The sequence below is a fragment of the Solanum pennellii genome, chromosome 6, assembly GCF_001406875.1.
Source record: "Solanum pennellii chromosome 6, SPENNV200".
NCBI classification, from domain to species: domain Eukaryota; kingdom Viridiplantae; phylum Streptophyta; class Magnoliopsida; order Solanales; family Solanaceae; genus Solanum; species Solanum pennellii.
Genome location: NC_028642.1, coordinates 41,255,028 through 41,270,642, shown reverse-complemented (window position 1 = coordinate 41,270,642; position 15,615 = coordinate 41,255,028). Strand labels below are relative to the sequence as shown.

Here is a 15,615-nt window from a genome sequence, read left to right as displayed (position 1 = left end):
TATTTGACTTGAATTGTAATTTCTTTATTTCTTTCCTTCTTTGACTTGAATTGCTACTTTTTTATTTCTTTCCTTCTTTGACTTGAATTGCTACTTTTTTTTATTTCTTTCCTTCTTTATTTATTTCCATATTTGTTTCCTTCTTTTCCTTCTTTACAATTCTGCACTTTTTCTTCTTTTCTTCAATACTTTTTCTTCTTTGTCGCAACTCTCATAATTGTATACATACGACACCATGCCTTCACTTTATCAATCATCAAAACTACTTTATTTGTTCTCCTACTTCCCAACATAGTAGATTTAGGTGATTTCAGTCGCATGGTTAAGTCACTGAATCTGCTAACTAACACTAGAAAATGCATCTCACCTAAAAAACAACCAGGTAATTTTTCCTACAAGAAATTTAGCTAGTGTGAGTCATATAGGTTCTTCATGTATTTTTCTCAAGTCTGAGTTAGTAGAAAATATGTTGCATATACCTTACTTCCAATATGATCTCTTATTTGTATCCAAACTATCCAAGACACTACAATGGGCAGTGTGTTTCTTTCAATGATCAAGTGAATGAGATTGATAAGGAGCAGGGTGGCTTATATGTTTTTACTCCTAGTAATAGTGAACATAAGGTCACTGAAGTGGAGGTGAGGAATATATCTGTAGTAATGGTAGTGAAAATTAGTGAGACAAATTCCATTCTATGGCGTAAAATACTTGGGCATGTATTTGTTGGCTTTATGAAGAAATTAGGTGGTTTTGAGTTCGTGCACTGTGATTTTGTATCCAACTGTGGTGTGTGTCCTCTAGCTAAATAGACTAGATATTCATTTCCTTTAAGTACTACTATGGCTAATTCTTATTTTGATCTCATTTATGGTAATGTATGGGGATCATATAGGATTTCCATTTATGATTGTAAAAGGTATTTCTCAACTCTTGTGGATGATCATTCATGATATATGTGGGTATTTCTCTTGCTTACTAAAGGTGATGTCATTGTTACATTTACTCTTTTTTTCTTATGGTAAATAATGTGTATTGAACCTCTGTTAGGTGTCTCAGAACTAACCATTTGTGAATTCTTCAAATCATCCATAAAGAGGTTACTACGATGCTTAGGTATTTTTCATCAGAGTTCGTGTGTCTTTACTCCTCAATAAAATGGAGTTGCTGAAAGGAGACATAGATAAATTCTGGAAGTTGTCAGAGTGCTCAGGTTTTATGCTCGTCTTCCACTGAGGTGTTGACACCCAATTTTGGCGTAACATTTTCAAAATTTGTAACTTTTAAATTTTATTTATTTAATAGCTCAAAATGATTTTATTATAATTTTAAATAAGTTTATCGATAACTATCTTTATTTATCAAAATTTAGGAATTTTTATTAGTTAATTTTAAAATTGCATTTTTACATGTCGTTAGTTACGTTCATTAAGTTTTTTTATTTAATATTATGCACAATCTAAATAATTTATTCAAATACGGATAAAATTTGCACCGATAATTTTGGGTCACAATTCCAAACCCACACATTTAGGCCCATTGCATTTTTTTCTTCTATTTAGGTTTAGATTAGGTTCATATTATTTATTTTGTTAAAATTGGCCAATGAAAAAATCTCACATTCTAGTTTCTAAACTTATATGAGTTGATTTTCTTAGATCTGTATTTATTTAAATTTGCTTGATTATATTTATCGTAGTTTGATTACATTGCTTTTATTTAATTCTACTTCCGATGATTATATTACTTTCTTTGTTTGATTTTGATGATAATATTATTGTTGGTTTTCCGTTGGACTTCATTGTTTCATAATATTAATTTTGTCATTTCATATTCTGAAAGTAATGTGCTCTTTATTCGTTTAAGTTAGTTGTAATTTTTGCACTTTTGATACTATGTGATATGTTATATATATATTTATTAGTTTCTCCACTTTTCAATAACTTTTACTAAGTGTGTTGACATGTACCCCGGAGTTGCTTCTCATAGAAGCTATTCCAATGGAATTCAAATATATTTTATATTCACTATTATGTATATTATGACGTTAGACAAATCTTAGGCCGTATCTTATATTATTATTATATCTGTATATTATTTTTATCTCCTCAATTTGAAAGAATGAATTCAGTCGGGACCCACAATTGTGAATTTCGAAGGGTGCCTAAAACCTTCTCTTCGGAATCACTTGAGCCCCTTACCTAGATCAATTGGTTATGTAGACTATTTTTTAAGTTAATTTGTTAACTGGTTTCCTAGTTTCCCTAAAAATTAGGTAGCGACTCCCTTTAATCCCTTTGAACTCATTTTACCCCTTTTAACCCTTTTTAAATTGTTTTAAAATTTTTCAAACTAAATTCTTTTTTAATTGAGTTATCGCGACGTTGCTCCCATTTAAAGGATGTCAACATGAGGTTCCTGGGAAAATGTGTTCACTACCACATACATAATTAATCGATACCCTCTGTAGCTCTTAAGGGAAAATCTCCTTTTCAGGTTCTTTATCAACACTCTCCTTCTCTAGCTCACATGAGAGGATATGTCACGCAAGTTAGGAAATTGGACAAGTTTTCACCTAGAGCCACTCATGGTGTGTTTATGGGGTATTTTTCTACACAAAAGGGCTATATGTTGCGTATAACCTCAAATTCAAAATCTTTTGCGTCATTAGGAATGTGGTCTTCAAGGAAGATTTCTATCCTTTTTTGCATGCTTCTGCAGATATGCCCTCACTATTTTCAGTCTTGGATGTGTCACAATTAACTTATATTGATGATTCATTAGGAGGCCATACATATAATCCCGATTCTATCCCCACCTTGGATGTTGACACTGCCAATCACTTACCTACTATCACTCAAGCTATCATTCCTGATCCACTTATCTCTGATTCCTCTTTGTGTTCTCCATAATGAGTTCACTCATCAGACCATCATATCTCTTCGATCTATAGTTAAAAAATCATCCAAAGCTTCCAAACCATCCGTGTAGTTGAATGACTACATTACTCAAAGGAAAGGCAATGCTAAATGTTCCTATCCTCTATAACAAGTATTGAGGTATGATCAAGTCTCATTATTTTTTCACATTACTCTTACCTCTTATTCAGCCGTCAAGAACCTGCTACCTATATTGAGGCTCTTTAAGACCCCAATGCATCCATGAATGCTAAGATTCAGGCCTTGCAGGACAATGATATATGAAACTTAGTCACCTTACATTTTGGTAAATATCCCATTGGCTGCAAATAAGTATTGAAGGTAAATTTTAGTGCCTTAAGGGTAGACTTGTGGCAAAGGAATTCAATAAACAAGAGGGACTGGATTACATTAAGACCTTCTCATCTGTGGCCAAAATGGTTATAATTAGTTTTGTAGTTGTTGTGGCTACAACTAAAGGCTGACCAATTTTTGTAGATAGATGTTCACAATACCTTCCTTCATGGTGATCTACTTGAAGAAGTACATATGAAGGTTCCCATGTTTAGGCAGGGAGGGAAACACAATGTCTGCAATCGCCATATATCATATATGGTCTCAAGAAGGCCCCAAGACAATGGGACAAGAAACTTACAAGTTTCAGATGCCATAGTCCATCTTGGCTTCACTCAAAGTCGCTGTAATTATTTCCTATTCACTAAGAAGGTTACTAGGAACTTAGTGATTGTGTTAGTATATGTGGACGACCTTCGTGTAATTGGAAGCTATGAACAATTAATTCAACAGACAATAATGATCTTAAACTTTAAGTTTAAAATGAAAGATCTAAGAAAATTGAAATTCTTCCTACACATTGAGTTTGCTAGTCCAAGAGAGGTATTGTTATGATTCAGAGGAAATATGCACTGGAGCTGATTTCTGAAACGAGATTTTGTGGCACTAAACCATTCACTACACCATAAGACACTAATGAGAAACGTTTTTTAACTAAATATGATCTAATCATTAATGCTAGGGCTACTGAAAAGGAGGACCAACTGTTCACGTAAATATAAAGGCTGGTAGGAAGATTACCTTACCTAACCATGACAAGGATTGACATTGCTTATGTGGTACAAGTACTAATCCAATATATGCATAAACCCAAGCAGACACATATGAAGGTTGCTCTAAGAGTGGTTAAATTCATTAAGGGAGAACCTGAACTTGGTCTACTAATACCAACAAATAGCTTCTACAAACTTGAAGCATATTGTAATTCAGACTGGTTGGATGCTTACAAATCAGAAGATTAATTACAGGCTACTTAGTCAAGTTCGGGGATGCAGTATTGTCATGGAAATTAAAGAAGCTAGAAACAGTTGCAAGTTGAAGCTGAATTTAAGAGCATGACATTTATAGGGACATGGTCAATTGATCTATACAATGAACTGGGGATTGTAGTTGAAGTTTCAATACATCTATATTGTGATATTAAGGCTGCAATCCAAATTGCAGCAAATTCTATATTTCATAAAAGAACAAACCACATAGATATGGATTGCCACTTTGTGAGGGAAAAAAATTGTACCATGTGTAGTCTAGACTTATCATGTTTCTATAAAAGAACAACTGACAAACTTACTAACAAAGAGCCTAGATGTGCAGGCTGAGCTTGAATGACATCTTCCAACCACCAGCTTGAGGGAGGGAGGGAGGGTGTTGAGCTAAGATGAGAAGAATAACTCAAATGTCAATTGGCTCCAACTAAACCTTTCTAAGTTAATCGACTAGAGTTAGCACTAGTATATTTATTAGCAGATGTATATGCATTGTGACCCTTGCAGTGTTTAATGCATGCATTGGTGAAAATAATAAAAACGCCCAGTCTCTATTTCATCTTCTATAAACTCAATATTCTCTCTAGTCTCTAAACTGCTTGCATGTGGAAGATTGTAGAGTTTAAAACATCTAAAATCTTCTTTAGACTAAGAGAATTTAAGTTAAAATTCTCCATTTTTTTTAACGAAATGATTTATATTCCTATAAATTGTCAAAAAAATATCATAAATTTAAATAATTTTTTATTTTCTTAAATTTTGTGTCAAAATGAATCGTACCACATTATTGATACCACAATAATGAGATCAATCCAATACTTTTTGTTTTTCTTTTTTCTTTTTTTACTAACCAAATCATGGCACCCCTGCCCTAAGTTAGTGGGCACTGGTTGAACTACTCCTCAGTGTTGGCCCCATTATTACAGTAACTACCGTTCCTACCATTCAACTACTCTCAATGTGTTTATTATTTGAATATGATTTTTTTTATTGAAAGTGTCACTTATTAATATCTTACAATATTTAATTTAAATATAATTAAATTTTAATATAAACATTAAATATTAAACAAAAAAATGAAAATCTTTCATCGTGTTAATTCGAGAGCTGATAAGGAGTTGTGTTTTGTCATCTTACTTTTGCAAACCTGTCATAATATACTTCTTCCTATAAAGTTTTCTTTTTCGGAAACTTTAGGGGCTCCTACTTGCGATATCAAGAAAATCTAATTGAGTAATGAAAAAGATAAGTATCAAACACAAAATGGAACCATTGAGCTCAAACACATGTCAATGTGATTACTCACTCGAAGCTATTAACGACGGGAAAATGTCTATTTCTTTTGGTTTTCAATTTATATAATTTATTTTTCATTTTAATCGACCTCAAAAAAATATATTTATATTTAATAATATTAAAATATTTACTGTTTCATAAGTAAAATAATTTATAGTCATATAAATATTTATTACTCATTTAAAATCAAATCAATTCCTTTCTTAAATACAACATATAAAATAAACGGAAAAGGGCCTAAAATACCCTTAAAGTATTGAAAATGGTACAAAATTACCCTCCATCCACCTATTGGCTCCAAAATACCCTTCCCACCCACCTATTGGGTCAAAAATACCCTTGTCATCCACCTTTTGGTTCAAAATTGACCACTTATTTAACGGTTTTATATTTAAACTATTTAAATATTTTTTAAAATACGTGGTGCTCAATTATTTGTTAAAATTTAACTTATTTGGATAATTTATCAACTATTTGTTATAATTTAACTTATTTGTATAATTTATAAATCAATTCATTACCCACCCATTACTAATTAAATTCCTCTTAATAAATCCATCACATTATTAATGCAAGCTACTGCCAATTGAGTGTTTTTAAAAATTATAGAAGTAAATTATCATACATTCAAGTGGCTAAATAAAAATCACCGATAAACTTAAAAGTCTGACTATGTTCATCTTAGTTATTCTTACGTCTCAATTATGTGATGTTACTTCATAGGTAACTTTTTTTCAAAATAATATATTAAAAAGGTTTTAAAACAAATCATAAATATTTATAAAATTTTATTTAAAAAAAGTGCATACGGGATGTATTACTTGTTTACCTTTAATCATAAATTTCTAATTCAATTTTGAAAGAACGTGTCCTCCTAAATAAGCGGCTCAACCTAAATTTAATTGGGCTTTCGATTCGGACTCAAATAATTTTGGATGTCATTTTCAGGAATCTATAATTTCATCGTGTTTTAGTAGTGTTTATGACGATTTGATATTATAATTGGATTATTAATTGAGTGAGGTTTAGTTAGTAATGAATGGGTAGTGGGTTGGTTTATAAATTATATTAATAAATTAAAATTATAATCAATAGTTGAACGCCAAGTATTTTAAAAAATATTTAAAGAGTTTAATTTTAAAACAATTAAAAAAGGGGTCAATTTTAAACCTAAAGGTGGATGACAAGAGTATTTTGGCGCCAATAGGTGGATGAAAAGGTCATTTTGGAGCCAATAGGTGGATGGAGGGTAATTTTGTACCATTTTCAATACTTCAAGGATATTTTAGACCTTTTTCCGTAAAATAAAATGAAGTAACTCCCCACCCCACCTCCCATATTATATATGATATTTCAATAAAAGTATTTTTATTTCATATTATCTGATCTTTTACTAAATTAACATAGAACTAATTAATTATTTTTTATTTTATCTATACAATAAATATGACCTTTAAAAGTTTAAACAAAATTTGAATGTCCAAAATTTCATTTTATGAAGAGGCTAAATTAGTATGAATAAAAATAAAATAGTAGTCCATCCATTTTATATTAAATGGTTACTTTCTATTTTACGCGACTATCAAGAAATCATTAATATATTTATTAATGTAATGATTTTGCTATTTATTTAAATTAATTAGTCTCTTTAAAAAAATTGCATCTTAAAATTTTTGTCTAAACTTTTAAAGTTATACTCCCTCTTTCCGGTATTGTTTGTTATGTTGCATTTTTTAAAAGTCAATTTGACTAATTTTCAAAGTTACATTAATTTGATATTTTAAACCAAAAAATTAGATATCCTAAAACTATATGAAAAGTATTATAAATTGTATTTTTTTCATATTAATATGATGGAAAAATAAATTTTAAAATGTTAATCAAAATTTTTAATTTGACTCTAAAAATATAAATCATGACAAACAATACCGAACGAAGAAAATATTAATGGTAGCGCTAAAAAGAAAATTATTACTCCCTCCGTCCGATATTGTTTGTCATGGTTTATATTTTTAGAGTTAAATTATAAAAGCTTTGACTAATATTTTAAAATATATTTTTTCATCATATGAATATGCAAAAAATTGTAATTTATAGTATGTCTCATGTAGTTTTAGAATATCTAATTTTTTTATTTAAAATATCGAGTTAATGTAATCTAATTTACTTTTAAAAATTAATTTTTGATAAGTATAACATGACAAACATTTCTAAATAGAGAAAATAATAATTAATTCTATTTTAATTTAGCAAGTAATGTCCAACAATACTAGTCCACTAGCGTTTTAAGAGTGCGTGGATTCCAAAGTATTTACCTAAAATTTATCGTAAAGGGTCATGGAAAAAGGCATACATTAGACTTGTAATGCACAAAAATCTATTATATGAGCAGACAATAAGCACAAACCCCAATGAGAGAATCGCTTTTCTCCTCTCCTCAGTCAATTTTACCCTCTGGACCTTTCCCTTATTCGCTCTCCACTCACTCCACTTGCCGAATTCCGCCGGACTATCAAATTTCCATTTTCCGACAGCTCAATTCAATCATTCTACTTGCAGGTTGTAACATTTCTCTATTTGCTATATTTATTCCTTTTCGTCATACTACACTTGTTGTGAGTATTTTTTTTCCCTTTTTGGCGATTTTTTTGCAGCTTTTTTTATGGCTACGAGATGATTCCTGCTGACTTTGGACAGAACTGCGTTTTGTTATTGCATTTGGAATTTAACCGTGTTTTAAAGTTCTTCTCCTTTTATCTCTGTTTTTGTATCGATGCTCTAGTTTAGTGGTTATGGACAATTCGGTACTAAACAAGTCGAAATATCAACATATATAGCAAAGTTGCATTATGAGAACACTTCTCCTAAGGTTTGTTTTGCTTTCTGATGTCTTTTTCCTCGAAGGAGAAACTTTTCTGACCTTAGTGAGCGTAACCACTTAAGATACGCTCAAAGTTTCACTTTTTAGTGCAACTTTGTTTCTTAGTCCAGTGGCGGAGCCCAAAAATTGAAGTTAATTAGTTCTAAATTAAGGGTTTATACATATTCATTACATTTCTTAAGACAAATATAGAATTTGGATCAAAACTACTGAGAATTTATCTTCAGAAACGGAAGTTTTTCAGTTTTATGATTATGATTCTGAAAAGTCCAAATGGTGTGGCTGTTCCAGAAATGCATTTTTCATTGATTAATCTTGTTGTGCTAGATATGAATAAGAGATCAAAGAAAAAACAAAAAACAATTGAATAAGAAAATTTGACCATTTCTTGGGAGGAACAAAAACAAAAAGGAATGAGAGAGAATAACATTATTTCTATTTTTGTCATCTTACAAAAATGTTGTGATTTTTTTTTATTATCCAGGAATTGAAACATTGGGTTAAACTGGAAAATTTTTGCAGCAATAGATGGAAATATTGTACATAGCAAGTTGCTTTAGTGCTGACTTCATATCCGGCTCCGTCAGTATCCGTTGCAGCTATTGGGCACAACTAAACTGATTCTTTCTTCTGATTACTGACAAGGTTGGTCTTGAAGCGTTAGGTGGTGATGAAGAGGCATATACATTACAATGCTCATCCAATTGATCCACACCGTAAGCAACGACCTATGAACTTAGTCTCCTCCTCACTTTTTGATTAATTTTATCAGCAGAAGCTGTCTGGGAGAATGTTGATTTAAGTTGGATGTGGTTTTGAAAGTTGAATCATCAAATCATCATGAAATTGTCAGAACACTTTTGCAATATATTTTGATTATTGAAGTAATAAATTATTGGAGTGGAATCTTGTGATGACATTGATATTTTAATTGTTCGTTGCTATTGTGGATAGTAAGGAATCAAACGTCATCTAAACAAACTTATTTATGTTTCTGAAGGCCTTGGCCTGATGGTCTACTCTCTGGTGACATTTATTAATTTCTATAATCAAAGTAACTACATCTAACATTGCTGAAGTGTATCCTTTAGACAAGACTTCACTCTTTCTCCTGCTTCATATTTGTCATATAGCAGTTCTATTCTTTTTCCTTTGCACGAGTACATACATACTTTGTAGCTATAAGCCATATAGAAAGATAAGCAGAAACTTGTTAGTGTAAATTGTTCACACTGTCATTCAGTCATAAGAAAAGATGTCAAACTGTTGCAATATTGCTGCCTCTTGTTGAAGTATTGAGTATTACCTCCATTTGGTTGATGCTCAGTCTCCTTCAAAAGTTAGATGTTAGTCATTCTTGAGTCAAAATGAATTGACTTGCTATTCTTTTCTGAAGAAAACTATCTACTTGCATCGATGGATATGAGAAACAAGACAGAACTGAATATGGATCACTTCTTTTCTGTAGAAGTGAGGATGTAAATTATATGTCTGACATAGGACTACATCTTCATTTTAACTGTGCACATTGATTGTTCCTGTATTGTTTGACAGCTTTTGAGGCATTCCGGTACGGATCTTGGCAAGCTGTGGAGCGCCTAAGGATCAATATGGGGACCATCACTACTCATGTTCTAGTTGATGGGGAGGTGATTGAGGAGAATATTCCGGTAACAGATCTTCGAATGAGATCTAGAAAAGCTACTTTATCTGATTGTGCCTGCTTCTTACGACCTGGACTTGAGGTTTGTGTGCTTTCAATCCCTTACCAAGGAGAAGATTCAGGGGATGAGAAAGATGTCAAGCCTGTAAGTAGAAGCATTGGATAATTGTACTGCCTTCTTTTATATTCCAAATAAGAGGATATTTTTCACCAATTGTTGTAGCTAAGTTGGCTCTTCCTGACTTTGCTGGAGTAGCCCATACTGCTCCGTCCATTTGTTTGTTGGGGGGTTGGTTTCCTGTGAAGTTTACCATCTTATTGTGCTTATTTACCTTTGATTCTTCCATATAGGTGTGGATTGATGGAAAAATAAGATCTATAGAGAGGAAGCCTCATGAGCTCACTTGTACTTGCAAATTTCATGTCAGCGTTTATGTCACTCAAGGCCCTCCTCCCATTTTGAAGAAAACCCTAAGTAAAGAGATAAAGATGTTGCCCATTGATCAGATTGCAGTTCTCCAAAAACTTGAACCTAAACCTTGTGAAGACAAACGCTACCGTTGGAGTTCTTCTGAGGACTGCAATTCGTTGCAGACTTTTAAACTATTCATAGGAAAATTCTCCTCTGACCTGACATGGTTAATGACTGCATCTGTCCTGAAAGAAGCTACATTTGATGTGAGATCGATACATAACCAGATTGTCTATGAGATTGTGGATGATGATCTAGTCAGAAAAGAAACAAATTCTAACCAACATTCTTACTCAGTGAATTTCAAGTTAGAAGACGGAGTTCAAACAACCACTGTTTTTCAATTCAATAGGGATATCCCAGATATAAATTCTACCAGTGACCTTAGTGAATCCGGGCCTCTAGTTCTGTATGATCTAATGGGCCCACGAAGGTCAAAGCGTCGGTTTGTACAGCCAGAGCGTTATTATGGATGTGATGATGATATGGCAGAATTTGATGTTGAGATGACAAGGTTAGTTGGGGGTAGGAGAAAAGTGGAGTATGAAGAACTACCACTTGCACTTTCTATTCAGGCTGATCATGCTTATCGAACTGGTGAAATTGAAGAAATTGCCAGCTCTTACAAGAGAGAGTTGTTTGGAGGAAATATCAGACCTCATGAGAAAAGGTCCTCTGAAAGTTCATCTGGATGGAGAAATGCACTCAAATCAGATGTAAATAAGCTTGCAGACAAGAAATCAGTTACAGCTGACCGTCAACATCAACTTGCTATTGTTCCCCTGCACCCTCCTTCAGGAACTGATTTAACTGTCCATGAACAGGTTCCACTTGATGTTGCTGTTCCTGAACATTTGTCTGCAGAGATTGGTGAAATAGTTTCCAGATATATTCATTTCAATAGTTCTTCAACATCGCATGATAGGAAAGCTTCCAAAATGAACTTCACAAAACCGGAAGCTAGACGCTGGGGTCAAGTCAAAATTTCAAAGTTAAAGTTCATGGGACTTGATCGAAGAGGTGGGACATTAGGTTCACATAAGAAATACAAAAGAAATACTACAAAGAAGGATAGTATTTATGATATAAGATCATTCAAAAAGGGTTCTGTAGCGGCTAATGTGTACAAGGAATTGATCAGAAGGTGCATGGCGAACATTGATGCCACACTTAATAAAGAACAACCACCAATAATTGATCAGTGGAAAGAGTTTCAGTCAACAAAATCTAGCCAGAGAGAGTCGGGTGATCATCTCGCAATGAATAGGGACGAAGAGGTTTCAGAAATTGATATGTTATGGAAGGAGATGGAACTAGCCTTGGCATCATGTTATCTTCTAGATGACAGTGAGGTATGTTATTTTAATAATTACTGGCATTGGTAATGTTAACAAAGACATATTATTCATGGAATGTGCTTTTTGCTGGAAATCATTGGACTGGTCACTGTTTTATGTTTTGATATTGTCTTGATCAACGGTGAATGTTTTTTCCTTTTGTCTATCGATTATATAACTGCTGTGCTACCTTATGTTTGATGTTGTCCTTATCAAATGTGATTCAGGATTCCCATGCTCAATATGCAAGTAATGTCAGGATAGGAGCTGAAATACGTGGAGAAGTTTGTCGACATGATTATCGACTGAATGAAGAAATCGGAATTATTTGCCGGCTATGTGGATTCGTTAGCACCGAAATAAAGGATGTTCCACCACCTTTTGTAAGTCAAAAGTCTCGAACTTATTTCAGTTTCTCTTATTCTGATGCACCTGCTTAAGAGGTCTGAGGGATTTCCCCGGAAGAAGGTTTGAAGAAACAGTGGCACTTTCCAAATGTTTTTGACATAGTGATGAGCTTTGTCATAGTCCATGTCATCATTTTATCCTACACGTAATAGGAAGTATATTCGGCATGTAATTTAGTACACATGTAGAAACAGATCTAGACTAGACTATGATTCTTGCATTTTAGGCTTTTATTGCTACACTCTTTCGCTTATTTTCTTCACCATGCTTACTAACCATTCGTTCATATCTATAGATGCCTTCGTCAAACCACAATTCCAGCAAGGAGCAAAGAACTGAAGAAGCTACAGATCACAAGCAGGATGATGATGGCCTTGATACTTTGTCCATTCCTGTTTCTTCCAGAGCACCCTCATCATCAGGAGGAGGGGAAGGAAATGTCTGGGCATTGATACCTGATCTGGGAAACAAATTACGGGTACACCAAAAAAGAGCCTTTGAGTTTTTGTGGAAAAATATTGCTGGATCCATAGTACCTGCAGAAATGCAACCAGAGAGCAAAGAGAGAGGTGGCTGTGTTATTTCTCATACTCCAGGAGCTGGGAAAACCTTACTTATTATTTCCTTCCTTGTAAGCTACCTGAAGTTATTTCCTGGGTCACGACCGTTGGTCCTTGCTCCCAAGACAACACTCTACACCTGGTACAAAGAAGTACTGAAGTGGAAGATTCCTGTGCCAGTCTACCAAATTCATGGTGGTCAAACCTTTAAGGGAGAGGTTCTAAGGGAAAAGGTGAAATTATGTCCTGGTCTTCCTCGCAACCAAGATGTCATGCATGTCTTGGACTGCCTTGAGAAAATGCAGATGTGGCTTTCGCAACCAAGTGTTCTCCTCATGGGTTACACCTCTTTCTTAACACTGACACGGGAAGATTCACCTTATGCGCATAGGAAATATATGGCTCAGGTGTTGCGGCAGTGTCCAGGGCTACTAATACTTGATGAAGGGCACAACCCAAGAAGTACAAAATCCCGGTTAAGAAAGGGTCTAATGAAGGTCAATACACGGCTTAGGATTTTACTTTCTGGTACATTATTTCAGAATAATTTTGGAGAGTATTTCAATACACTTACCTTAGCAAGGCCAACTTTTGTTGATGAGGTCTTGAAGGAGCTTGATCCCAAGTACAAGAAGAAAAACAAAGGTGCATCGCGCTTTTCATTGGAAAATCGAGCAAGAAAGATGTTTATTGATAAAATTTCAACTGTCATTGATTCAGACATCCCCAAGAAAAGGAAAGAAGGCCTAAACATATTGAAGAAACTAACAGGTGGATTCATAGATGTGCATGATGGTGGAACATCTGATAACCTTCCTGGTTTACAATGTTACACCTTGATGATGAAATCAACTACTCTTCAACAAGAGATCTTAGTGAAGCTTCAAAATCAAAGGCCCATCTACAAAGGATTTCCTCTGGAGTTAGAGCTGTTGATTACCCTTGGTGCAATCCATCCTTGGTTGATCAGAACGACAGCGTGTTCTAGCCAGTACTTCAAGGAAGAGGAGCTGGAGGCTCTCCAGAAATTCAAGTTTGATCTGAAGCTGGGTTCGAAAGTCAAATTTGTGATGAGCCTAATTCCTCGTTGTCTCCTCAGGAGAGAAAAGGTTTTGATATTTTGCCACAATATTGCTCCAATTAATCTTTTTCTGGAGATATTTGAGAGGTTCTATGGGTGGAGAAAGGGCATTGAAGTACTGGTGCTTCAAGGTGACATTGAGCTTTTTCAAAGAGGAAGGATAATGGATCTATTTGAGGAGCCAGGTGGACCATCAAAGGTTATGTTGGCATCCATTACAACTTGTGCAGAAGGCATTAGCTTGACCGCAGCATCACGTGTAATATTACTGGATTCGGAGTGGAATCCTTCCAAGAGCAAGCAAGCCATTGCACGGGCTTTTCGTCCTGGTCAGGACAAAGTTGTCTATGTCTACCAGCTTCTGGCAACGGGCACACTGGAAGAGGAGAAATACAAAAGAACAACATGGAAAGAATGGGTATCAAGCATGATATTCAGTGAAGACCTTGTGGAGGACCCTTCTCACTGGCAAGCACCAAAAATTGAAGATGAATTATTGAGAGAAATCGTTGAGGAGGATCGAGCTACATTATTCCATGCCATTATGAAAAATGAGAAGGCTTCTAACATGGGAAGTCTGCAGGAATGAAGTGCTCTGCCTAACAAGGAACTGCCATAAGCCAGACATTAGCTGGTGAAGGAAAAATGTGTTCCATCACATTTGGAGGCGGATTCAGGATTTTAAAGTTGGTTCGTGTGAAATAGTAATGTATTAGTGCTCCTTTATGACAATGTGCAAGGAGTCGCTATAAATAAGTGTGTTTAAGTATCTTGAGATATATCTGCAACTTGAGCTGAGCACCAACAAGCTGCGGATTCAGGATTTTAAGCAAATAAGTGTGAAGTAGTATTTGTATTATGCTTCTTTGTGGCAATGTGTAAGGACTTGGTATAAATAAGTTGTGTGTTTCAGTTTGAATAATATATATGCAACTCGAGCTGAATAGCCGGTGCTTGCATACTGTGAAATACTATTTGGTGTATGGAGTTTTGAATTGGTTCAACTTGTTGGTTTAGGCTAGGCACTGATTCTTATGATCCAAATTAGGGTTTAGGTTTAGACCACTCAAGAACTTTTCCTTGCCTTCATCCTCTATTTCATTTGAGTCCAATGCCTGAGGTTTGTATACTAGTATAGTTGAGTTGAGTATGCAATTGAACCTGAACTTGACGGTTAACTGATTACTCTAATTTTATATATGTGAAAACATTTTCTTGTTTAGGGGGAACAGCTAGAGTACATGGATTAGACCATGTCGTAAGTGATTTTTTAAGCCAAAATAGCTTTTTGTGCTGACAGTGAAATGCTGATTTAACAACCTTAAAAGCCCTCATCTATGTAAGATTGGTGCCATATCGTTAAGAAGGCGCTATATATGAAACGCCAGATGTTGGGGTGCGTATAGATGGCGGTGTGCACTCAAAGAGAAGTGCATGTATATGTATATATAGTTTTGGGCGTTCAAATCCATCTTAATTCTACCATTTATCAAGGTCTAATCTATAACCCAAGGGTTACCTCATCATGCAATAGTTTTGCCAATAGCCTAATTCACAGGAGTTTTAACTTTATCCACCGCCTCAGAGCACTGTTTTTCCTTGAGCTATACTGATGAAATAGGGGTTTGTATCGGGAAAAATTTATCCGCACTGGGTGTT

The 15,615-nt window shown here is 34.3% G+C and overlaps 1 protein-coding gene across 4 annotated transcripts; it reads left to right on the top strand.

Annotated features, from left to right (window-relative positions):
* The first annotated feature begins 7,923 nt into the window (after positions 1–7,923).
* Positions 7,924–14,960, top strand: LOC107023098 (SNF2 domain-containing protein CLASSY 1-like). 4 transcript variants are annotated; one of them, XM_015223654.2, is made up of 7 exons: positions 7,924–8,113; positions 8,209–8,423; positions 8,958–9,151; positions 9,990–10,243; positions 10,450–11,922; positions 12,135–12,290; positions 12,611–14,960. In XM_015223654.2, exons 3-7 carry the CDS (start codon positions 9,106–9,108, stop codon positions 14,543–14,545), a joined length of 3,864 nt encoding a protein of 1,287 aa, XP_015079140.1. In that variant the 5' UTR covers positions 7,924–8,113; positions 8,209–8,423; positions 8,958–9,105; the 3' UTR covers positions 14,546–14,960. The 4 variants fall into 4 exon arrangements, with proteins under 4 accessions (XP_015079140.1, XP_015079138.1, XP_015079141.1 ...); XM_015223652.2 differs by having other exon boundaries at positions 8,920–9,151; XM_015223655.2 differs by lacking the exon at positions 8,209–8,423.
* Positions 14,961–15,615: the final 655 nt, after the last annotated feature.

Excerpts from the sequence above, each read along its gene's own strand:
- LOC107023098 (XM_015223655.2), top strand. The coding sequence starts at position 9,106 with ATGAAGAGGCATATACATTACAATGCTCATCCAATTGATCCACACC. Across the intron at positions 9,152-9,989 it reads TCATCCAATTGATCCACACC|CTTTTGAGGCATTCCGGTAC; the intron begins GTAAGCAACGAC and ends ATTGTTTGACAG. Across the intron at positions 12,291-12,610 it reads AGGATGTTCCACCACCTTTT|ATGCCTTCGTCAAACCACAA; the intron begins GTAAGTCAAAAG and ends TCATATCTATAG.